Raw genomic sequence first — 26,911 nt, 5'->3', positions numbered from 1 at the left:
ATATCTTAGTCTGTTAAGGCTGCTAGAACAAAATGTCAGACTAGATTGGTTATAAAAAACACAAATTTAGTTCTGGAGGCTGGAAAGTCCAATATCAAGGTGCCAGCATGGTAATGTTCTTGTGAGGGTCTCCTTTCTGACTCATAGATGGTATCTTCTCATTGTGTCCTCAGAGGGGTAGGGGCAAGAGATCCCTCTGGAACCTCTTTGGTAAGGCACTAATCCCATTCACAAGGGTTCCATTTAATCACCTCCCAAAGTCCCTACCTTCTAATACTATAGTCTTTAGGGGTTAAGATTTCAACTTGTGATTTTTGGGGGGACACAAACATTCAGACCATAGCACTGGGCAAGTGAAAATAGCTCTCATGAATGGACGTTAGAGAATTGGGCATGAGAAGAGAGGAGCACCAAGAAATGAGCTAGAGATATAGATGGGAACAAGATCAGGAAGGGCCTAGCAGAGAGCCGTTGATGCCTTTCATGAGGCAGCATCATGATAAAATGATCCTTTAGAAAGTTCTCCCCACGCACTGTGGAGAACAGACAGGAGTTGAGGGCTCTGGTATCTTTTTTACAGAAGCTGTGTTAGGTCTCCAACGGGCCTCCCAACTCTATCTCACTAGGATCTAGCGGGGCCAGAGTTATTCATTGGCCACCTGTTGCACTGACAACCTATTCTCTCCTGTATTCCACAGGTGCTACATCACCCTCACCCAGTCTCTGCACCTGACCATGAGTGGGGCTCCAGCAGGACCTGCAGGCACAGGCAAGACAGAGACCACCAAGGACCTGGGCCGAGCTCTGGGTATCATGGTCTACGTGTTTAATTGTTCAGAGCAGATGGACTACAAGGTACAGGCCCAACATTGGGAGGGACTAGTAACTGGGCAGTAGCCAAACCAGGAACCAAGTTTATCCATACCACCCTGGTCCACCTCAGAGGCCCATACAAGATTTTTGCTCCCTTCTTCACAGAAGACCTCTGGACCATTGATCCCACTGCAGCTTGTTAACCTCCCTGTAAACTTCAGAACCATGGAATCTGCTTCCACTGGTGAGGTTTGCAAGTACAAATGGGTTACTTCACCTCTGAGGTTTTCCTATTATCATTTGTAAAATGAGGAAGTTGAACATATATCCAAAGGCCTAAATTCTCTATCTGACCTAGAACCACGGAAAGGCTCATAAGTAGCTAACATAAAGTCTTCACATAAAAATTATATTTATGCTTTTTTTTATTCCCCAGAATACCCACAAGGGAAAAATATAAGGGCAGGTGTGACCTTTGAAGACAGACTAGATTAACCCCTACTTCTAACAAGAGGTACCCACAAAAGACAATTGCAAGCCTAATGTTCTTCATTTAAGCACTCATCATTTTTACATTTTTAATGTATCCCAGGTTCTGTCTCATGGAGAAAAGAAAAAGACCCCTTAGGTCACTTTTAGCTAATGATATTCTACTCACAACTAGTCCTTATATAGTTTCTTTTTTTTTAAATGTAATAACAGATTGCTTGTCTCATTATTTTTTATTTTATTTTACTGTATGTATTTTTGTAAACTGCCTTAAGTCCCTTCTGAGAACAGCATGGCATGAAAATAAATTTAGAGTATAAAAAATAAAATATATGCATTAAGAATAGATTATATATTTATGTGCATAAATTCTGTGATATTTTGGTTGCAAAATAAATTTAATTTAAAAATAATTTTAGAGTCTGCAAATGACACTTGCAATTACCATGTTTAGAGCACTTTAAATGAGATTTGTCTACTATAACTTTAATAATTTTCTTAGATGTAAAATTTTGCTGTGCAGAGAGTTGAAGAATTCTATAGCACCATGTTTTTTCATAGCAAGCAAATAAAATGAGGATTCAGACACAAAATAGCTGTCTTCATCATAGTCTACACACTCTAAACTTTGGCATGGTCGCTTCTATTGATAAACACATTAAGGTAATGTTTCTTTTTAAGTCAGGCTGGAAGAAGAAAGGTTTTTTTCCATATAAAGAAATAAACTCAGCCTTAAAAATTATTTTAAGTTTCTAAATTCTTCTATAGTTGAACAATGGCACCACTGCTGAAATAAGTATAGTTTCCCAAGGGAACATTCTAGAAGACACACTCTTTATATGTAGAAGACCTGGTGTATTGACTGAAGAAAATCAGCCAATTTCTTCAAAGTCATGCCTAACATAGCAAACAGGAAGAGATGAGTTGAGCCCATGGCCAATGGTCACTAAGGCCATTTTATCCAATTCTTTCAAATCTATTATTGAATCTTGACCCCACCAATTCCCCTAGGAGTACAGGGTGAGAGGAAGAGTCTGTCTTCAGTTTGTTTGAACAGTGAGCAAAGCTTCAGTCATATAAGTCTAGGCTAGACACAAATTAAATCTGAGGGCCATAGGTATAGCCAGTGAAGCACTCAAAAGAAAGTTGATTTCTCCCTCGACACCAATATCCTTTGTAGCTAAACAGTCTCATTAAGCTGTTCATAAACCTCTTCTTCCCTTTGTTGTCCAGCAATTCAGAATTATTTTTATTACAAAGCACAGTTCAGCAGTCAAATTAATTTGAGTATCACCATTACTTGGCATGTGTTGGACATTACTGAAGGATACCAAAAATAGAGATAGATAGATAGATAGATAGATAGATAGATAGATAGATAGATAATAAACAGATAGATAAAGATAGATGATAAATAGACAATAGATATATACATAGATAGATACATAGATATATAGATAAAATGTAACCTAATCCATTTGGAGAGACGAGAAAGACATATGAAATAACTAGGGGAGATATCAGGCAGTATGAGTGCTGACGTGTGTTCCACAAACTCTGAGCCCTGGAATACACCACAGTAGAGGGAGAGTCACAAAGCATCCTAGTCAGGAAAGCCATTGTGGAAGATATGAGACCTGAGGCTGTTTAAGGTTTGGGTGAGTGCCCAATAGGGCATGTGACATTTGAACACAGTCAAACCCGTTAAAATGTCAGCTTTAAAGACATGACCAAGTTCTATATGCAGTCAATGTCCTTCCCCTACCCCTAATTATGATTTCACCCCTGAACTCTCCTCACGGGGCTTAGCTAGGTTGTGGAGAGGAATACAGTGAGGGTCAGAAAGAACTGCCATGCACTTCATGAGGCATCGTTCTGATGTATTGTTCATGATACTCACAGAGAACAAGCTAGAAATAAACTTGGAACAATGGCTGAGTACATTAGAGTAGATCAGAGAAAAGGAGAAGTTGGGAGATGGGGTCGAATAAAGAGCGGAGGGACACAAAGCCACTTGAGAGAATCTGACCTTGAATTGGTGGGCTACAGAAAGACCCTGCAGGCTTCAAAACAGAGTAGGACCATGATGAAAACAAATGGTATTTAAATAAGACTCCTTGGATAGCCAGATGAATAGATACAGGAAGAGACTGGAAGGAAAGAAAAATTTTGGTAAGAACATTGTACTCATTCAGACCAGAGAGAGTGAAGAGCCAGATGATGAGGTAGTAAAAATGGAAAAGAAAGAATAAGTCTTTAAAAAAAATTAAATAATACCTAGTGATCATAGGGATGGGGGGAGGTGAAACAGGGTGGAATTAAAGAAGAGAGTTTGGGCTGTAGTTAAGGAACCTCACAGTCCTCTGTAATAGGAATTATATTAGGAGGTATCAGGTAATGAGGTGGACACTGAACAAGGGAAAGTTATTTCTTTATTAGTGCTGATTGAAAAACCTGTAAAGCTAACCACTTTCTCTGGAAATAGTTACAGTTTTAGTGCTAACATATTCTTTATATTATAGCAGCAATACTTTCTCCCTTAACCTCATTTTGTAGAGGCTATTGCTGAAACATCAGGTGGTTTTGAACCTGAAAGTATCTAGATTCTTTTTGACCTTTATGTAGCATCAATCCTGTGGAACACCCACTCCTTGAGACTATCGATTTCTGAAACATCGTGTTCTACAATCCTCTTAACTCTGATCTGGCCTCCTCAATTTCAGTTTCTGATTCTCTTTTATTGTTTCAAGTTTTACCTGGGTGCTGATGATGCCCAAATTTATCTTCCAGCTTTACTCAGGTTCTAGTACAGCGGTTTCCATTTCGATGCCTTTCTCTCATACTTGGTTAACACTCTCTTCTAAGGCCATTCCTAGCGACTTTTGTCTTCTTTCTGGCCAGATTTCTCTTCCCATTAATACAAATAATCTCATTTTCTCTGTGGTCCAGGATTTGGAAAACTTGAGATATCTTGATTATTTCATGTCCTTCCTTCCATAGTTCTAATCAGTCACCTGTGTTGATTTTTCCTTCCGTAGGCCTCTCGTTTCCAGGTCTTTGACTCTATTCTTATTTCCTTTATTCTAGCCCAGAAACTCACCATTTTGTAGCAAGGTAACCATTGTACTGTTATGGTGGGGTCAAAAATAGAGCAAAGTAGAGTCCTGGGGTTCTATTCAGGGTCTCAGGAAATAAATTGTGGGGGTGACATGTATCCACTTATAAAAACTCTACTTTTTTCTGTTTAATATATTGGATTTTCACTTGAAGAAAGGGATATAAAGCTTTAAAGAGCTTGCCAAACCACTGTTAATGTGGAAAACCCTAGATTTTGATTCTTGAACTTCCACATAACTACTTAACTATTCATGAAATTTGACAGGTAGCTATTATTATCTCAAAGATAATAACAGATATTACTATACATCTCAAATATAATAATAAAACATATTTCTCAAATAGTGTATATGTATACATGTATATTCATGAATGTAATAATTGTAAAATCTAGCTTTAGGATTGTTTTGAACACACAAACACATTTCCCAGAATTTATTTTACCTCCTCAGAAATACTGACTTCTCAATATGACTACATCGCCCTTATTTTAAGACCAAAAAAAAAAAAAAAAAAGTCTTCAGTGGGATTTATTACTGTCTGATAGTTTCTTATTTTTCCATCATCTCTGTTTTCCCTATTAGAATGTAAGCCTCATGAAAATAGGTGCTTTGTCTCCCTTGTTCACTGGTAATTCCTCATGACTTGGACAACTCCCGGCACATAGTACATGCTCATAAAGTATTTCCTGAATGAAAGTGAATAATTTAATTTAAAGAACTTAATAAAAAGTGGGGTTTATTCTTCCCTTCCTTTTTGAAGTCTGCCCCATGCACAACTTAGCTTATGTAATGTCAGACTTGTTCTAAAATGTTGGTTCAATCATGTTTTTCTGTTTCAAACCTCCAAAGATCCCTTATAATAATTCAAGTTTTTCAGAACCATGACCTCCTTTAGTGATTCAACTTTTCAGCCAAAACGCCCTTTTATTTTTCTCTGGAAACATGATTTTGCTCATCCTTTGTCCATAATCTTCCCTCTTCCTGGAAAGCTCTTCCATTCTACCTACATGGATACTGTTATCCTATTCAGCCAGCATTCTCAATGTATGTTTTAAGATACCATACAGTTCTGTGAGACACCAACATTCCATGTTTTCTGACTTCTGTGTTCTTCCCTCTACACAATTGTTTGCCAGATGTGCATTTTGAGAAAACCAGGGGAAAAAAATTCTAGCCATATAACAAAATTAACTAATTAATTTTGGAGGACTTCTTGGTGCCCTTAAAATGCTAACATGTTATAAATTGACAAAAGTGATTGTTTATAGAATGCGGTGTTTCCCAAGCCTTTTTGGTGCTTGACTAAAAAGCCTTGTCTTCAAGGAGCATCTTCCATATTTAGCATTCCATGAAATAAACTTTGGAAAGTGCTATTTGAAATTCTCTCATTTAGCAAACTGATCATTCTAGAGCACTTTGACCCACTCCTCTCTGAACTCTATAACATTCGTAGTCCATATTATCTATTGAAACCACTGCTCATGTAGCAATTTACTTGTTTTATTTGTGTACTTTGTCTCCAAACATAACCAGAAGTTCTTACAGAGATTGAGCCTCCATGTCAGGCACATGAGCTATGCACATAACTGTCAAAAAAATGTCTATTCAGTAAATGAATGGTATTTTCTACTGTTTGCATTTTCCTAGCACTTTAATGATATTTCCTCATTATGATGAGAATATCTTTCAGTAACTTGTCCTTTCTGGTGCTCCATCGTTTACTAGTTCATGTTGAATGCCCAGGATGGCTTTTATTTTTAGGACAGATATATACCATCTTCCCTCTGAAATTCCTTCTTTGCTCTCATTTGAAAGATTTACTTGTATTTTATTTTCTATATATTTTATCACTTCCTAACCCCATCTCTAGCTTCCTATCACTCTGGGAAACCTGAGTATTTGGGCATGGGTCTAAAGATACAGATATAAACTTTTTCATAAGCACATGTGAAAGGCTGAGTGGGAGATCTTTTGTCTGTATGGTGCAAAAAATAATAATATTTTATTCATTTCCTGAGATTTTGAAAGCTACAAAATCAACAGTAATGCAAGCTTGATGACATTTTAAAGAGATTTTATTCTAAGTTCCTTGAAAAGGTTCTGTTTGATCCTGTGACTTATATTGGCACCCGTGGCCATCAAAATTTTAATTGTTCTTGAAATTTAAATACAAGTTTCTAGTTTTGTAGTTAAAAGCCACAGTGGTCTTTAGAGTTATGGAAATATCTATAATAAAGAGGATGGAAATTAATTTATATATATACTGATAAGCCTAATACTGATAGTAATTTAACCTTTGTACATTTCATCGCAGTCTTGCGGCAACATCTATAAAGGCCTCGCTCAGACTGGTGCCTGGGGCTGTTTTGATGAATTTAATCGAATATCTGTGGAGGTCCTCTCGGTGGTGGCAGTACAGGTATGGGGGCCAGAAGTTGGTGGGAGCCCTGTGTTCTTCATTCCAAGCACTGTAGCAGTCCACATCCTCTTGTTTTCAACCCCTCCCCATCCACTCCTTTGTCTCCCTCCCACCTTGCACTTCATGTCCCTTTCTCCACTCTCTGAAATCAGGCCCATGTGCAGGATGTGGGTAAGTCCTTGCCAGTGTGGATGCACTTACTGGCCATGGGACTCCCATTTTCTCCTCCATAAAAGCAGAATAAAGAACAGCTTTCTCATCTGTTTCTTTGGGATGAGGAAAGGATCAAACAAGGTGGTGAAGCCCAGCTCCTTAGAAGGGCCATAAGCTTTGGAAATTGTCAGACTGGGGCTTAAAATTGGGGTCTGCCATTTCCTGAGAGTCTGAGCAAGTTGCTCCACCTCTCTCAGCTAAATTCACTTAATAAGGTGAGGATTACAGTGTGAATGTTGTTGAATGGAAGAAGTCATTTTTTGGTCAGATTTTGTGCAAGCGTATGCCTCTTGTCTTTCAAATCACCCAGAAAGCTCTTATTTAACACCTATGATATGGTAAGTGCTGTTGTGCTCAAGACTAGGCTAAAGGGTGCCTGATTCAATAGGACAAGATCCCTGCAAAACTTAGGTTCTTGAGACAGACATGAGCACTAGAAGTGATTTGAAATCTGACTGAAAGTATAGGGCAAGACTGCTAGACAGGTTATCTTAAAGACAGCCCTTAAAAGGATGGAGAAAATTTAAATTTGGGTAAGGATCCCAAAGACAGTGAGAGCTGCCGAAGACTGGGGAGAGGAACAAACCTTTATTGAAAGTCTGTTGTGTACCAGATACTTCTCATATATCATCTCTTATACCTTGTATCTTACATTATCTCTTACATCTTTTATATCCCAACAGTCTCATGAGACACTATTATCATCTGTCTATCTATCTATCTATCTATCTATCTATCTATCTATCTATCTATACATATATGTATATGTATATGTATATGTATATGTATATGTATATGTATATGTATATGTATATATGTACATACATATGTCTGTATATACATATAGGATTTCAACCCAGCATCCACACTTATGCTGACTGGTTGCAGGTTTGGGCACAGATCTGGTGTAGAGGAGGTAAAATACTAGAGAGAAAATGAAGCTAGAGAGGTAGGTTTAAACCAAATAGTAGACAGACTTAAATGCCGTGATGTGCATTCTACCTTCTTCAGTAGGCAACAAGGAACCCCTGGAAATTTCTGAAAGGGACATTACCCCTTTACTTGGCAGTGGTTTTAAGGAGGTGCTGGGCAGTGGGAGAATCAGTGTCTATAGTCATGTCAGAGCTCTCGCATGTGGTCCTGATAGTTGTGAAGGCCTAAACAGAAGTCCGCCAGCCTCCCCTAAAGCCCACCCCCAATCACCACAGAGAAACATATCCTTTGCTAGCACCTGTTCCTGTGCTCCTCTCTGTAACCAGAATTTCCCCATTTCCCACTAGGGGAAGCCTGTGGTCTCAGAGCCTCCCATCATCTTGCCTCAACAAAACAAAGCAAATGTCAAGGTACCATACAAGGATGAAAGCTGTGGTGCAGTCTTAGAACAGTTGCATGTCTGGTGTTCCTACTTTGTGCCCACACATTGTACAGTCAAAAATAGTTTAATTTTCCTCTTATCGTTTGCTTTTATTTCTAAAGCAATATGTATGCAAAGTGAAAAAATAAAACTGGATTTTTTGGTCCCTATAGGCCTCTGTTTAAATTTTTATGTCCAGACAAAGAACAAGGAAAAAGTTTAGCTTAACTGACATTTTTCTTAGGCAAGTATACTGAATTGTGATAGTTATTGATATGTGTACAGCACTTAAAACGAAGCCCTACATATAATAGAAAGTCAATAAATTAGTCTCTGAGAAGATGATAAGGAGGATGAGGATAAGGATCAGGATGAGGATGAGGATGATGATGATGGTGGTGATGATAGTGATGCTGATTGTGATCATGGTAATGTTGGTGGCGATGGTGGTAATGTTGGTGATAATTATGATATTAATGGAGGTTGTGATGATGGTGGTGAAAATGGTAGTCATGTAGTGGTGATGATGATGATGGTGGTGATGATGGTGAAGATAGTGATTATAATGATGGTAGTGATTATGTTGGTAATAACGATGATGATGGTTATGAAGATGATGGTTGTGATGATGATGGGAGTGATGGTGGTGGTGAGGATGATTGTTATCATTATTATGTAGACATTGCAGTAAATGGGTTAAAGAAAAGCGGAAGGATAGGATGCATAGGGCAAAGAAGGAGGGTCCACACCCTGGTCTCACCAGTGCTCTCTATACCCTTTAGTTCTCAGCTGGTCCAGCCTCAGCTATCTTAACAAACTTAACAGTGTCCTAATTTATGAGGTAATGCCCCAAAGTCACTGTCCCTAATGGATAAGACATTAAATTTGCCTTTTTTGAAACTATCCAACATGAGGTCAGTAATGGATTCTCCAAAACCAGTTCCCTTTTGCTTCTGAAATTAAATGAAATAAGTTTAGTCTGGAATTTCATGATGCTTTTACACTCCAGTCTAGAAACACACCTATAGGAGACATTCTTAAGAAAGTGCTATGACAGCAGCCTGGGTAAAATCTGAGCTGATAACATTTTAAATCATCCAAGGAGAAAATTGTACTTAATTATTCACATAGTAGTCCAGGGTGGCATATTGGTTCAGAAGGCACGCCAGCATTGACACTTTCTCCTTTGCCCTCCCTTTCCTTCTCTGCCTTTCATCCTCTCTGTTCCTTGCCCATCTGTGCTCCTCTTCCTAGTAACTTCTACAAAAGTGAGTATGCTTCAGTATCCTTGTACCTGGATGTTATTATGTCTCTGTCAAATTGGTTAAGAATTACATATCCAATTAGGGGAAGGCATGGCAATTCAAGAGCAATTACTCTGCTATTTTTAAAATGTATAAGTTACCACAGTACTTATCTTTTAAAAAAATTTTGCTATTACTACTGCAATCAGCTCACTAGGCCTTATGTTATCTGGCCTGAGGACATGCTCCACCAGGGCACACTTCACTGCCCTATACCTCTAGCCTCTTGTTCCCCTACACATCCTCTGGTCAGGCGCCCTTGCCAATTGACTCCCTTCCGAGGTAGGAAGCAGCTAGAAACAGCAGATCAGTCAGCAAGGACTTGGGAGCCCACCATAGCAGTGTTCCAAGTACTCAAGGTGCTGAACAAATGGTTTCAGAACCAAAGGACCCTCCCATGTAACACCTTTCATAGAAGAGCTTAAGGTATAGGGTAAAAACACAGAAATATTTTTAAAAATGTAAAAAGTGATGAGTGGGTTGCACTTCCTGAAGGCAGCAGATGCCAGTCTGCCATTGCAGAAAGAAGTGGAGAATGAATCATGCAGGATTTGAATAACACATGGCATTTTTCAGCAAAGGCTGGAAGAGAGAATGACCACAGGGGACCAGAGAATGGGCCACTTTTTTAGAATGAAAGGATCAAGGTAGAGGCGTGTGGTGAAAAAGCTGAAAAGATTCATGTAGCGAGAGCTAACTGATAACCTCTTAAAGTTTGTCACCTGCAGAGTTAGTATGACTTTAATATTTTGTGAATGCATCTGATGCAGGGCTCTAGCCTGGGTGGGAGGATATAGGGGTGTAACCCTCTAAAACCACCAACTTCTAGTCTTTGAAGGGAAAGATACCTTTCTTAAGATGTCAAATCAAGCCCCCATGGTCAGAAAAGCACACATAGCTTAAGTGTATTACAGCACAGATCATTGAAATCTGGCCTCTGATATAGAGAAGTAAACTTTATACATATATCTAAAATATGAAGCAGAAAGTAAACTCCATTAGAAAGGTGCAGTCAAAAGCCTTAGAGGCTGGAAAGAGAAAGTAAACTCGTCTGGTTAGGGCAGTGGTAGGTCATGAAATTGATGTGGAAGAATGAGTCTGGTGGGAAGGACACTTAACTGGCTACCAGATGTCCTGAGAATGGTCAGTTAAATGGTGTTATCTAGCTCTATGCTACTCAAGCTGTGGACCATCAGTGTCAGCATCCCCTGTGAACTTGTTAGAAATGCACACCCTCAGACCCAGCACAGACCTGCTGAAACAGAATCTGCATTTTCACAAGATGCCAGTGATTCATATGCAAAATACAGTTGCAGATGTGCTGCCTGGCACAGTAATTTCAATGTTGGCTGCACATTAGAGTTGCCTGGGCAAGTGTGAAAAATGATAATGCACAAATATAGTCTCCACCCCCAAAGATTCTGATTTTATTGGTCTGAGGCAGGACCTGAGCATTGAGTTAAATAAATAACAAACAAACAAATAAATAAATACAAATTAAAAAAATAATACCTTCTCACACGGTTTTTATGTTCTGCAAATTTTGAGAACAAGAGCTGAGAGGGAGATTGCAAGGTAAGGAAACTATCTTGAGGACTGTGAAGCTTGGGTTCACATCAAGACCCACAAGATCGAGCCTGATTGATCCAGGTCAGTGGGCTGCAGGGACAAGTCCTCTCCAAGACAGGTGGGTAGAAGGGAATGGAAGCCCCAGGCTCATCAGAGAGAGGGAGGGGGTCAGTCAGCAGCTATAAATAGGGACACCTGGGCAGAAGCAAGTGTGAGTGGAAATCCAAGAACTGACTGCACTGCAGTGGTTCTTGAACTTTAGTACATATCAAAAGCACCTAGAGGGCTTATTACAACAAGGCTGGTTGGATACCACCCCCAGAATTTCTGATTTGATTAATCTGGTGTGGGGCTAAGAATTTGCATGAGAATTTGGTGGGACTCAGGGATACAAGCTATGGAATGGTAGACAAGCCATTTACATCTTCTTGGCCTAATATGTAAAATGTTTGGTCCAGATCATAGTTTCTCAACTTTGGCACTATCAATGTCTTGGACCTGATAATTCTTTGTTGTAAAGATCTGTCCTATGCATTGTATGATGTTTAGCAGTAGACCTGGCCTCTACCCACAAGACACTAGCAGCAACCTCCCCATTAGCTGTGACAACAAAAATATCTCGATGCATGGTCAAATATTCCTTCAGGAGGACAGATGAAAAGTCATCCCCAGTTGAGAACATTTGTTTCTACATAGCTTTCCATTTTTGTTTTGTTTAATGGATGGCAAAAGCACCTTTTCTTATTTCGTGGAAACTTATGCCTCCAATTTACAACAAACTTGATTATTTTCAGAGATATACAAATTATTCTGAAAACATATATATTTGATGAGGAACTGGCACCAGTACTCCTTCTGGCAGAAGGCAGTTTGAGGAAGTATCTCAAGGTATATGCTTTGGCACTTGATGGCCTGGTTTTTAACTCCAGTGCCTACTTACCAACTGTTAGATATCTGGCAAATATATTTTTCTTTTTCTTTTAACTTTTTATTTTAAACAAATTCTAGAATTATTGAAAAGTTGCAAAAATAGTATAGAGAGTTCCCACATACCTTCCCTCACTGTCTCTTATGTTGACATCTTATATAACTACAGTTTCTTAATTACTTTCTGTCCCAGTTTTCTCATTTATTAAATGAGGACTGACCCATCTCATACAGGTACTGAGAAGACTGAATGGGATAATTCATGTAAAATACTCAGAATATCACCTGTACATATCAAGTGCTCATAAAATGTCAGTGTTATTTTGTTGTAATTCCCTATGACTTTAAAATCTCCAAAAATGTTGAGTTTTTAATGGAGAAATAGACTTCCCTAACTGAGGAGTATACACGGCAGACTTAGATATCAGTCTGTGCCTACCTGAATGTGTACCTCCACCTGGTCAGGCTTGCAGTTCAGTTCACATGGTTCCAGTCCACCGGCTTCTCCCCCAGGCATCCTGCAGGACCTCTTTATCAGATCCTCCTGAACCTTGTTCACTGTTACCTTCCAATGGCTTGTTCCTGGACCTCAGTTGCTGAGAAGGCAATGAGAAAATGTCAACAGAAGTCTCCCGTTTCTCAGAAGCCAGGCTAACAGGACATATTATTTGCACTGACGTTCTGCTGTTAACTGTATCCTCAAGTCTGTTCAACACTTCCCCTCAAGGGCCCCCCTATAGAAGTTACACAAAAGCACAGATGCTACTGATGCTAAAGTGCATCATCAATTCTTGCTGAGCCTGAGGTTTCTGGGCCTTGGTGTTTCCAGAAGGAATGCTGGGTCTGAGCAAACAGCAGAAAAGGCTTTCACTTTTGCCTCTACCCAGAGATATCAAGCAACTTGTAAATGGTAATTAATCTCACCTCCCACTCCATAACAAGGTGAGTACTAAGTATATTTTATAGATGGGAGGACTGAGGCCAAAGGAACAAACCTAGCCTTTACCACTTGTATAGCTTGCAGAGTGGTGAGAGGCTATTTGGCAGAGCTGTGCTGTGAGTGCCCCAAGAACCAGCAGAACTTAATCTTTAGCCAATGTGAGTACTGAAGACCACCTCTGCCAGAAAGGCATTGATAGTCTATACATAGAAAAGACATTTCAATCTCAAACTAATTGCTTCGAGCTCAAATGCATTCAGTCATTAGAGCTTCATTTGAGAAAAGAGCTGAATCTTAACTGTCTCATGTCTGGCAAATTCTGTCCTTTCAGGCACTGGAAAGAGCCTTGCCTAGCTTGCCCAGTTTGAGATGGTGAGATGGTCCAGCTGCCTTTACACACACACACACACACACACACACACACACACACACACACACACATACCTGCAGGCCAAGCTCTACAGAAACTTTGGCTATTCTAAACACCCTAAGCATAGATGACATGTTTGGGGCTCATTCGAAAATCTTTGCTCTGATTCCAGCTTTTAGGTATTGCTTTCAAGAACCCTGAGGGGCTGGAAATACTCAGAGACATTCCAGGTCCTGGCTGAACAAATGTACCCCTTATGTTGCTGATCATTTTTGCATGTTTTTTTCAAAGTACCAGATGTAAAAAAATATATATGTATGAGTGAATTTCACATCTGTCTCTTCCCCTACTGCTAATAAGAGTACTCTAGAACAGAAATCTGACCAGGTCAAACTTTACCTAAATCCCCTCTGATTTCAGACTACATTTAAGCAAAAGCCTAATCACTTTAGAAAGGCATTAATAGCCCTCAAGGATTTGGCCCCAGCCTACCTTTGCTACTATGGCTCTTTCCTGTCCTCATGATACAGGACATTCCATCTACATTGTTGTAACCTGGGCTTAATACTGTCTGTTTTGGAGAGTATACTGGTGAGTGGTTGTGAGAAGTTAAACTAAGATGAGGACCACAACTGCAATGATAATAGGCACATTAACAACTTCCATGTTAGCTGTTATTTTAAGCTATTTTTAAGTATATTTTCTATATACTAAACTCTTATGACTTCATTTAATTTAATTCTTAAAACAAGCCCAGGAGGTAGGTACTGGTGTTCTTCTATCATGCAGTGGCTAAGAGCCTAGGCCCCAGAATCCATTTGCCTGATTCATATCCAGACACCACTACTTAGTAGCTGTGTAAAGCTGGGCAAACTACACCTCTCAATGCTTCTATTTCATCATAGAGAAATGGGAATAATGGTATTGAAATGCTCTGCTCAACAGATTGTGGTGAGGATCAAATGAGTTAATGCATAAAAAGTGCTCAGAACAGTGCTCAGCACATGGTTAATGCTAATACTCTGTGTTACCACAGAGTGGACAATGCTCAGAGAGAGTAAAACACCTGTTTTCTGTTCCCTTCCAAGGTCTTGCCTCTGTGTTATAAATATGGACCTGTGCAGCCAGATTTGTTTTGGACAGGCACCCAATGTCCAACAGTAAAGGGTCCAGGTTGTAGTCATTGTACCTTTCCTTCAGTGAAAGAGGTCACAGAATAAGTGTTTATGTTATGTGGATTTCCAGTTTTAGCTACCATCCCAAACCTAAAATGCAGTAGAGAAACTTCTGTTGACTTGTTCACCAGGTAAAAAGTATTCAAGATGCAATTCGAGATAAGAAGCGGTGGTTCAACTTCCTTGGGGAGGAAATTAGCCTGAATCCTTCTGTGGGTATCTTTATCACCATGAACCCAGGCTATGCTGGCCGTACAGAACTGCCGGAGAACCTCAAGGCTCTCTTCAGGTGAGCATTAGTACTGCCCCATGTGATGACCCAACGGGAGCCTGCTTTTATTTTTTCCACCAGAAAAGTATGACCTATATGTTAGAGGAAATTTGGAACATATAGAAAAGTAGTTTTAAGAAACCACTTTTAATGCTATAATCAGTAAAATGATTTTTTACTTAATTGTGTACTGTTCTTTACATGCATATTTTAAAGTCATACCTTTGTAGTCTGCATTTGTGGTCTACACACAGTGTTGTATTATTTTGATTTTTTCATTTCATAGTCTATCATAATCATATCATAAATAGTATCTTCTGTCAGATATTAATAAATCTCATTCCATGATTGCATTTTATTCTATCAAGTTCAAGGTCCACAATAAAGTTAACTAGTCTCCCGGAGTTAAATATTAAGACAGTTTCTAACATTTAAAATAAATTCATGCATAATGCTGTAATACACATCTTTAGTCTTTTTCCCCCCTCTATGCATGATTATTTTCTTTGGCTGCCTTCCCAGAAGTGGAATTACTGAGTTAACAAGGAGGAACATTTTTAAGGCTCTTGATACACATTGCCAAATTGCTTTCTAAAAGGAGTAGTGCTGAATTATACTGCTAGTAGTGGTGCATGAGAGCACCTCTTTTCTTTTACCTTTGTCAACCATGGATATTGCCATGTTTTAAAATCTTTATTTTGATAAGAAAATACAAATGCATTTCTTAGCAAGGGCTGGAATCTCCATCTTTTTTCCAGAAAAGGCAGCCCAACAAAGAAAAAATTGAAAGATGCTTCATGGCTTCTGATTTTCTACCTACAGAACTGTTACCTAAGATAGGCTGTGGGAGCTATAACAAAGGTGTCTTGTAGTAGGATTGAGAGGCCCAGTGCTCTCAGGAGACATGAGGTCCTAGCAAGCAACTGGAAACTCCCAGGGTACTCAAGTCTCTCATTTTTAAATTCTTTCAATGGTAGCAAATTCTTATATCACAAGAGTGGAGTGGGTATCTCTTCCTCAAGCAAGTTTCCACTCTAGCCAAGAGCTTGTTGGAATTTCAACAGGCTGTCTAAACTGGTGCAATAGAATATTAGACACAATAATGAAGGTGGATTATCACCCTGATAAAAAATATTCTTTATATTTTTTCCCTGAATTTAAAGAGAACTTATGTTCATAGAAGAAAATTTGGGGAGGAGGGTACCGAAAAACATTTGTAAAAACAATAAAGACAAATATCTACTTGTTCATTTAATTCTCATAAAGATCTTATGAGGCAGATATTATTAGTATCCCCCTTGTACAATAAGAAAATAGATGGATTCAGCAAATTGCCCAGGGTAGTAACCCTAGTTACTAGAGTTAGCAACAGTCCAACTAGCAAGTGGTAGAACCGGGATTTAAACCCAGCCAGTCTGACTTTAGACTCTGCTCCTCCTCACTCCAGTCCTACCATTCAGAGATAATCAGTGTAACCATTTGGCATTCTTCATTCCAATGTTTTTCCAATGTTTTGTGGGCAGAGTATTTCTTTTTCAAACTCAGGATCATAGCTTATATAGTTTAGTATCTTGCCTTCATTAATTAATGTCTTCCTATGTCATTAGACAATTTTTCTTCTGCAGCATTATTTTTCATGGCTGCATTGCTTTCCATTGTGTAGAGACATACTTAACCTCATTTCATGTTGCAAAATAATTTTGAGTTTCTAAGTATTTGATTGTTCCTTTGAATTTTAATGCAATATAAAATAAAGGAAAAACATACTTGAGTTAAATATTTTTTAAAATTCTGTAGCAGTGTAGGGAAAATGCAATTAAGAAAATGAAACAACCTTAGGCTCCTATTATATACCTACTAAATTAATTAAAAACAAGTAATTTTAAAATGAAATGTTTCTAGAGCCAGAAGAAAAAAAATCAAAGTAAATTCTTATATAATATAGACAAAAATCCTCTTCTGCATTCTCATATATGCCGTTTTGTGACAAGGGGGGCTTAATAAGCATTTACTTTAACCCTTACCATTATATATTTACATCTATATGCAAGTGAGTACAGAATAAGCCCTGAGTGTTCAGGCTTGGAGGATACATTTGTCTCGAGGATGAAGAACAAAGAGATTGTCAGTTTTCTGTAGGTATCAAAAGAGATTCAGTTCTTCAACCTCAGTCCCTAATTCAAGATGACTTGCTTTACTGATCTGTGCCTTATGTAAGCCACACTAGACTCAAGTTACAAGACTTGAGTTGTAGCCTCAACTCTCTACCTCTCTTCTAACATCATCCATCACCTTGGGCAAGAGAGTTCACTTTCTTTATCCTTAGTAAACTCAACTTTGAATTGAAAGTCTTAGATGAAATCATTGCTCAGGTGTAAGGTTTTATGGATGCCTTTATTCATGATCTCAACCAGTGTCTCTTGTCTTGGACTATGATTGGAAAACTGTCTTGACCCTCTGTCTCCCTGTACACAGGCCTTGTGCGATGGTTGTTCCAGACTTTGAATTGATCTGTGAGATCATGCTGGTGGCAGAAGGATTCATTGAAGCCCGGTTATTAGCCAGAAAGTTTATCACTCTTTACCAGTTGTGCAAAGAGCTTCTCTCCAAACAGGTACACTCCCAGCTTAAACTGGAAAATCAATCATGTGTGATTGCCCCACTCTGGATGGGTTCTTGGGTTCATGTGTTGGGGAAACATATTAGAGCCTTTTCATAGAGGGTCACTGTGCCCATAGTATATTAAAAAGTCTGAACACTTCTATAATAAAAAAGTGTTGTTGGGTATTTTATTAAAAAATGGATTTCTGTGGTCGAACAATTTGTTTTAAATGCAGCACCTTGGAGATCACCATCCCATAGGACACACTTGCAGTGGCCAAGGAAAACCCTTAGATGGAATGGTCTTTACCTGGAAGGACATAAGATGGGGAAAGCATTGGGAAGAGAGAGTTAGGTATTAAAGAGACCCATGCTTCCCATTGCTGCTTGTCCTTAAAGGTGGCTAGTGCCTAGGGCAGATCCACGCACAGAAATAACACCTTAAAACATAACCAAAAACCTTCAAGGTTAATACATTGGATGGAGAATTTCTTCATTGCTATCAAGCCAACTAGGCATTCTTGGGCTGTTCCCAATGAATTTCACTTCTCTTTGGGGTTCTCTTATTTGGATCACCTTTGCTACCACAACATGAGCTCCCTTAGCCCTGTTAAATCTGTCCAAGATAAATTAAAAAAAAAAAAAACTCTACTGTTTTCTTTGCAGTTCACAGGCCCCTTGCTCATTGCATCCTCTCTCTAGGTTATCTACCACTATCAACTTCCATGCCAGTGACTTAACTTTCATGACCATCCCAAACCTCTCTTTTGGACTCTGAACCTATATAGCCAATGGTCTATACCACAGCTCACCCTGAATATCTAAAAAGCAGAATATCTAAAAGCAGCCTCTAAAGCTAATTTTCCTGTCACCCCACACCCCACAACTACTTCTGCATTCCTTGCTTTAGTATGAGGAACCATCATTTCCTTGTTAATTCTAGAACCCTGGGAATTATCCTTGACACTTTTCCTTAATTCTACATCTAATCATGAATGAACTATTGTTCATTTTACCCTCTGAATATTTCTCAAATATGTTTATTTTTTTCTAGCACTCTATTCCGTAGTACCCATGTCTCTTGCATAAACTCTTAAAAATGTCTTACTACTAGTTTCTCCACCTCTGCTCTAGTTCTTCAAATTTGTCCTTTAGCCACAGCCAGAATGATAATTTTAAAATGCTCCTCACCATTCCTAGGATAAAATCCAATAACCTTTTCACTGCCTGAAAGAAAATGCATTGGGCTCTTTCTCCTGCCTACTTCCACAACTTCAGTTCACAGCCCTCTCTCTCCATATCATACTTACTGCACCTGCATTAGTCTTCTTTGAGTTTGGTATGCAATGGAAACAAAGGAAGTAGTGGCTGTATCCAGGCCAAGGATCAGACTTCCCTAAAGAAATAATATTAAAGAAGACCTAAGGGAGTAGAATTCAGTCAAGCACAGATGAGAAGTGCAGTCAAAGCCAGAAGGAACAGGATGTCCATAGGCTTAGAAGAGGGAAGACAGTCAAAATTTCAGGCATAGCCACCATGTCTATTGTCTTCATTGCACACTGAGTTGTCTTTTGTAGCATACATCACAGCTCTAATTAGGTAACAATCTGCTATGAAGCAAGTAGCAGAGCTGGGGCTTGAAACAAGGTCTATCTGAGTTCAAATTCTGTGCTCTGAACTTCCCACTCCACCATTTCTCCCATCAGACTGCTCCGAGACCTGATAACAGCAGAATGGTCCACTCTTCCACAGAATCTATTATCAGAACTTGTGACTATTGAGTTCCTTTCACCTTTGACAAAAATTTTTCAAAATGATTTTTAATTTCTTTTCTCAGAGTTTGAAGACCTCCAAGGTGGAGCATATAAGCTCAGCCTCAACCATCTCTAAGAGTAAACATGGCTCCCTCCTTGATGTACAAGGAGTAGCTAGATAGGTTTGGACCTGGTTCTGTTTAATCTCCCTGACCCCCAGTTCCCAGTATGTTCTGTGTCTGCTTTGTTGTCATCACAGCTATAAAAGTAACTAATGCCAAACTAGGAACCAGGATCCCGGGATCATGATCTCCTACATCATTCTTTGCTATGCCTCTGCCTCGGCCTCAGAAGTGACCTAATACTGATGTGATATCTATAATTTTGTTGACACTAGCCTAAGCTTAGGGTGTTCTGCATCCCAGCAACTCTAGTCTAACCTTCACTGCCTTCCCTCAGGATCACTATGACTGGGGCCTGCGAGCCATCAAGTCTGTGCTGGTAGTGGCAGGATCCCTGAAGCGAGGAGACCCCGACCGGCCTGAGGACCAAGTCCTGATGCGCTCCTTGCGAGATTTCAATATCCCCAAGATCGTGACTGATGATATCCCAGTGTTTATGGGACTGATTGGGGACCTCTTTCCCAGCCTGAATGTCCCTCGGAGGAGAGACCTCAACTTTGAAACTGTGGTTAAAAAGGCAGTAGTGGAACTGAAGCTCCAGGCTGAGGACAGTTTTGTGCTCAAGGTACACAATATTTGTCTCTTAAGTCATTTCTTAGATGATAGGTTATATTTCATCCTCGATCCAAAGAGTTGCTTTAGATGAATAGATACTTATCTACTTTGTAATAACTACAATGGGGCACTCACAATGTGGAAATGTGGAATGCATGCTGGGAAATGCAAGAGAAAAACAGAGCCCCAACAGTAAGGGAATTCATGGTCCAATGGGAGGAATGACAGTCTTCTCTGCTATAGCATCTGTTCCTTTCATGTGAATTACTTTGTACATGATTATAGAAAAATGATATAACATGGAGTGATATATAACAGAAAAGTAATATAACATAGAGTCCAGTTCATATGTACTCTTCTTCTCTTATAAATGTTCTGATGTGATCAGAATCAGGCTTTCTACCATTAAAGAAGAAAATCTTAAGATGGTAGGCAGAATAACACCACCACCCCCCCCCACAAGATATCTACAGCCTAATATCCAGAATTTGTGAATATGTTATGTTACATGGCAAGGGGGGATTAAAGTTACAGATAGAATTAAGTTTGCTAATCAGCTGACTTTGAGATAGGGAGATGATCCAGATTTATTGAGTAGCCTAATATAATCACAATGGTTTTTATAAGTGAAAGAGGGAGGTAGGAGAGTGCGTGTCAGAGTGATGCCATGGGGTAGACCAAATCAGCCACTGCTGGCTTTGAAAATGGAGGAAGGGACCACAACCCACAAATGTGGGAAGCCTCTAGAAGCTGGAAAAGGCAAAAAAAAAAAAACCATTTTCTCCACTAGAGCTTTAAAAAAAAAAAACCCATCCCTGCCAACACCAAGATTTGAGCCCAATAAGACCCATTTTGGACTTCTGACCACCTAATGTATAGATAAAAAATTTTTGTTGTGTGAGCCTTTAAGTTGGTAATAAATTTTTTACAGCAAGAATAGAAAATGAATACATTTAGAATATAGACCTTAAAAAAAAAAAAAACCTAAAAATTTGGTACAACTAGTTTCATAGCTGTAGGAACCATAACGGTTTGTGCTATTTTCTAGGGATGCTCAAGGCAGCAGAAGATATTTCCCCATATATTAAGACAGTGGAATAATGAAGAAGACTCCACTTAGATTAGAGCATTAGTTGTGATTAAAATGGTCATTATTAGAAGAGACTATGTCCACGATCTACCTATTGGGAAAAAAAGCACAGACTTCCAGATTTAAGGTTTCAAAGGATTAACAGACATGATGTCATTGGCAAATTCTCTAATTATTTAACTGTGCTAGAATTTTCACTGGAATTAGAAGGCATCATTGAATTTTTAGGGCTTAGGATACAAAATTCTGTACATTTTGAGTGATCTGCCCCAATCCTGTTTTCCCATAAGCTTGTTGTTTTTACTGTGCAATTTTATAGCAGTTAACATTTTTAGGATGCATAAATGTTGTTACAGTAGAAGTCCCTGCACACAAATAACTATGCCTCGGGGCAGAATATGACAAGTGCCACAAAAGAAGGTTCTGAGGTACAGAGACATGGATGGAATTTTTTCCTGTACAATAATATCTTTAAGAATCAAATGAATATCACTTTAGAGTTCACAAGTGGTTTTATATTCTGTATCACATTACGTTCCCCAAACCATCAAGACAGGCGATGTTTTATAGATGAGGAAACTAGGATGCTATTACTTCTCCAAGATATTCCACTAAGCTGTTTCATGGGAGACAAAGTGCTGCCCCTTGAGGAATGTTTTCGCAAAAAAAAAAAAAAAAAAAAAAAAAAAAAAAAAAAAAAAAAAAAAAAAAAAAAACCAAAAAAACAAAAAACAAAACAAACAAACAAAAAACACAAAGCATTACCTGGTCCTTCACAGCTGTAATTGTTTTGCCAGTTTGCCCTTCCTAACTCCCAACCTCTCTCCTCTTAAGTTCAGTGGCTAGATTTTTGAAGAGTAGGGATGGGTAGAAGGGCTTTCTAGGTAGAAGGGAATTGTCAACAAGGAAGTAGGAGGGGAATCATAGAGATTGTACCAGCAACAGCAACAAGTCTAGTACTATTAGAGAAAAAAGGTATTGGGATGGTAGTGGTGGGGAGTGGGCAATAGGGTTAGAAAGAGAATGTGGAATCATGATATCAAAGGCTTTGAATGACAGGCTGAGGGGTTTCCTCTTAAATGGTCTGATCTTAAGATATGCCCCCACCCCAACCCCAGAAAAGAATTAAATCCGATGAGGCTCCTAAAATGAGGAGGACTGGAACTCACATCTTAGATCAGGATAGTCCAGATCTTCGCAGGCTCTCTAAGAGTCTGCTGAAGCAATATGACCCTTATTCCCCATTTTCTGCATTTTTTTTCTATTTTCTATTACCCTTCCTTTCTGTTTATTTGTCAGTAGGCCCACATTGTATTTTCTTCCCTTCTTTTTTATAACCACTTTTCACTCTCTATTAAAGGATATTGGAAGAGATGATGTTTTCTACCCAGTTTTTATTTGCACTGTCCACTAAAATTTCTGAAAGTTAATTCATCAAAAATCCTAGTGAGGCTTTGATTTGAGATGGCATCCTGTGATCCCTTAAGATCAATAATATAAATTTAGTGTTTTTAGGTTTCTTGGTTTATTTTATTTTAAAAAAGAGGAAACTGGGAAAGGAATATTACAATAAATTTCTGAAAATATGAAAAGAACATGAAAGCAGGTTGACAGATCAAACAGAGCAAAAAAGCTGTGGGCCAGAATGCACTTAGAAAGGGCTTCAGGGTAAGAGAGGCCAGGACACAGCTGGCCTGCCAAGAAGAATCCTAGAGAAGCTCTGGGTTTGGAGTTGGTAGTGAAGGAGGGCAGGGATGAGAAAGAGAACTGAAATAGCTAGAGAGGTATCATTAAATCTGTTTACTCTATAGTATTGCCACTTGGCTCACCAGATTCTTCTCCTAGCTCCCCTTTCTAGTTTTCACTTCCCAAGAATGCAAACTATGTGCAGCCAGGCATTTAACACATAATCAAAAAAGAAAAGTCCAAGGGAATTTAATAAACACTTTGGGGGAAACTATGGCTGCTCTTGGGATACTAGGGCCACATTTTAAAGCCCTTCCATTCTGTTTGGGGCCCCTTGGCCTGAAGGTCAGCCACCTGTTCACTCACCCACAGTGAAAGGACAAAGACAAAGGACAAGATCTGACCTTGTGCAGAGCTCCCTCTCTGTCCTCCCACCCTGGAGACCACATATCCAGCATCCTAGCTCCTAGGAAACACAATGAAGCTCTTCATTTAAACCCAAGGCTCACTGGATACTGGAGAAAACCAGCAACACGAGAGAAAGACGACCAATGGACAAACAGACATGCACACACACATATTCACAAGTACACATACACATATAGCAACTGATCCTGGTAGAAATAAGAAACAGAACATTTTGAAAGTTCTAATTTATATCTTGAAGAAATTTAAGAAAATGATATCCATAAAATAAGAATAAGATGCTATATAAAAAAAACTCTTGGAGAATTGGAAAGAGTCTTTTGAAATGAATAGTGTCATTGATGACACACAAAATTCAGTGAGAGGACTGGAAAAAAAGACAAGGAAGTCTCCTAAGATGACCTATGTATGTATGCATGCATGCATGTATGTATGTATGTATGTATGTATATGGGGTATGATAAATATATACAATGTGTGTATAATGAAATATAACATATAAATATATGTATAATAAAATATATGCTATGCATATTTAATACAATATATAATATATATAATAAACAAACACACACAAGAGGCAGAAAGTACAAAAGGCAATTTGACATACAGAGGATCAATCTAAGTAATGCAACATATTCTAGAAAGAAAGAACAGAGAAAACTTGTTAGAGCTGGAGAAACATGTATCCAGATTGATGGGCTCAGTTAGTTTGGAAGAGAGTAGATTTAAATGGACTTATACAAAGACACATGATAATAGAATTTCAGCAGTCAAGAGTCAAGAGAAAAAAGTAAAAGTTTCCTTGTTGGGTGATGGAGTGATAAGACAAGTGACCCAAGGAAGGAATGAAATTTAGGATGACATCAGAACTTCTCATCAGCAATATCAGATACTAGAGAACAAGGACACCATTCTTTCAATGTTCTGAGGGGAAATTATTTCAAGACTAAAATTCTATATAAACCCAATTATCATTCAAGATATTTTCAGAGTCATACTTTTTACTTCTTATGCACCTTTTTTGAATGGGTTATTTGGGGACATACAACATCAAAATAAAGATGAAAAACAAGAAAAAAGTCATGGGATTCAAAATATCAGGAATTAAGGAAAGGAATCACAGAACGAGAACTATTAGCAGACGTAGGAAACAATCAGCCAAAATCAGAGCAGGGAGTCTGTAACGTCCAAGAAAAATGACCTCAAAATTGAATATATTCAAATCAAGAATAGATTAACAAGACGAAAGTTCTTACATATTTTATTTAACTTCTAAGTTGTGGAGAAAGGAAAGCAATTAAAAACACTAAGAGAAAAAAAAAGCCATGGTCTAAATTTTATTTTAAAAAGTAAATGTGACCTGATATTGATAAACACATGGAGTGTAGGAAAAGAGTATCCATTCGACCTTGGATTGATGCCTAGAACATCCTCAGTTAAGTCATGACACCAGGCCCATAGGAAACACAATATATTCTGGAAAATTACTTTATTTTGTAATGAAAAATATCTATAATCATAAAAATATAAGCCACTATTGTTTTTTGACTCTTAGAATCATGAAAAATATAGAACATCTAAATATAAGTAAAAAATGGAATGTAAATATTATAAAATATAGCAATATAAAAGTATAATGTATCTGAAAGAAGATAGGCTATGAAAAGATAGAAGGTAGCATAGAGATATTTATATATTTCTTACAAAAGATACTGTGAAAAGTTGATGGATTCATAACAGAGAGTAGAAAGAACCCATTTATCAGTTGATAAATGACTAAACAAATGTGGTATACAATGAAATCTTATTCAGCTATAAAAAGGAATGACATACTGGTACATGCTACAGCCTGAGTGAGCCTTGAAAACATCATAAGTGATTTATAGGAAATGTCTAAAATAGGCAAATCTATAGAGGCAGAATGTATATCAGGGGTTGCATAGGGCTGAGAGGTAGGGATGGGGATCAGAAGTGACTGCTAATGGGTATGGATTTTTCTGTTGTGGTAATGAAATATCCTAAAATTGAATAGTAGTGATGCTTATACAATCTATGAACATGCTAAAAATCATTGACTTGTACACTTTAAAAATGTGAATTTTGTCGTACGTGAATTATATCTCAATAAAGCTGTTGAAATGAACAAAAAGGTAATGATGGAACTAAAACAATGTTAAGTCTTTCCAGTAGCAGAGAATCAGTTGTTCATGAAAAAAAATCTAAGAATATAATACTAGTTTCCATTCAACAGCCAGAGTACCTCTGCTACTGCCTCTTCCAGTCCCTCTGCCCCACCCCCTCCTCATCCATATTTTTTAATGCAATGACCTCAGATCAATTTGATTTTTAAAATTGCTTCCTTTTGTACTAAGAATAGAATTTCAATGACCAATTTCTATACATCTGACCCAGCATACCTCTTTTACCTCATCTGATACCACCCTCCCTTTTTCTTTTCTTTTCTCTTCTTTTCTCTTCTTTTCTTTTCTTTTCTTTTCTTTTCTTTTCTTTTCTTTTCTTTTCTTTTCTTTTCTTTCTTTTCTTTTCTTTGAGCTCTCTAAGCTTACTTTAAAGCTTTAGCACTCACTGTCACTCTACCTGCAATGCTATTGCCACTGGTCTTTACATGTCTGACTTTTTTCAATTATATGTTAGCTTAGATGTCAGCCACTCAGAGACTCTTCCTGACCACTTTCCCCATTCTTATCTGGTAAGATCCTGCACCAAGTCCCTGCAGGATGAAAACAAGAGCCAGGATTGAGATTCTCCTCTGAGTGCTTTTGGGCCCTGAATCAGAAGAACAGCAATGGCTTGGAATAGAGAAGAGAAAAATATTGATGGTATGGAAAACAAAACTCTAATATCTCAATAAATTATCCAGTCACAATGGAAGCTAATCATCCTTCTCCCCCAAACAGCCACTAATATGCTACCTTCATGTTCAGCCTAGCAGTACCACTTTCCTAATTCCCTTGTTGTATGATTCTAGAATGCTTTTTAACACATGTTAAAATTTTTAAAAGAAATATATGTGTTATTACCATTTTTTAAATGTAGAATAAACGAAATGTATGGGGGAAAGTTTTCTACTGTTTTACTACCATGTCAATATTTCAGTACATTTACCCTTCAGTTCACTTTCCTCTGCTATTAAGGATCTCATGGCGCAAAATATGTAGAAACGACCTATAATAAAGATCAAATATTTTAGGTCATGACATACAAGACCTTTCATGAGGGGGCTCATCCAATCTTTCCAGCCATCCTTCATATTTTCAGCAAATATTTGTTGAGCACTTTGTATGTGCCAGATTCTCTGCTAGACACTGGAAATAGACATAAGAATCCCAGTCCTGCCTGCCTTCAAGGAGATGGTAATCTAATAGGGAGACAGAAAAGTAACTATCACAATATTGATAAGTATTAACAAAAAGGATGTAGGTATGGGGCACCTACCATGGACTAAGGGATGTGTAGGGACAGCCAGAGGAAGAAAGGAAAAAGGATCACTTCTGAACAGAATGCACAGTATGTTGAAAAGCATAGACACAAAGAAAAAGAACATCATTAAGGAACTCCAAGTAATTATCTACCTAGAATGTGCATGTTTGGGGATAAGAGATAAAACTGGAGGCTGCTTTGAGCCAGGCT

The 26,911-nt window shown here is 38.3% G+C and overlaps 1 protein-coding gene across 6 annotated transcripts in view; it reads left to right on the top strand.

Annotated features, from left to right (window-relative positions):
- The window catches only part of LOC107517402 (protein shisa-6), a 597,831-nt gene that overhangs the window by 395,641 nt on the left and 175,279 nt on the right, over positions 1-26,911 (top strand). For 4 of the 6 annotated variants that reach the window (XM_036223917.1, XM_016158078.2, XM_016158077.2 and 1 more), the window contains 5 exons: positions 699-855; positions 6,736-6,840; positions 14,824-14,981; positions 17,439-17,577; positions 19,778-20,065. In XM_036223917.1, coding sequence (XP_036079810.1) covers positions 699-855; positions 6,736-6,840; positions 14,824-14,981; positions 17,439-17,577; positions 19,778-20,065 — 847 coding nt within the window. Of the gene's footprint in view, positions 1-698; positions 856-6,735; positions 6,841-14,823; positions 14,982-17,438; positions 17,578-19,777; positions 20,066-23,836; positions 26,101-26,911 lie in introns of those variants that run through there. The other 2 variants (XM_016158079.2, XM_016158081.2) reach the window with 2 other exon arrangements.

The sequence above is a fragment of the Rousettus aegyptiacus genome, unplaced genomic scaffold, assembly GCF_014176215.1.
Source record: "Rousettus aegyptiacus isolate mRouAeg1 unplaced genomic scaffold, mRouAeg1.p scaffold_m13_p_6, whole genome shotgun sequence".
Taxonomy (NCBI): Eukaryota; Metazoa; Chordata; class Mammalia; order Chiroptera; family Pteropodidae; genus Rousettus; species Rousettus aegyptiacus.
Note: the sequence above shows the minus strand (reverse complement) of the source record. Positions and strands in the feature narration are given on the sequence as shown.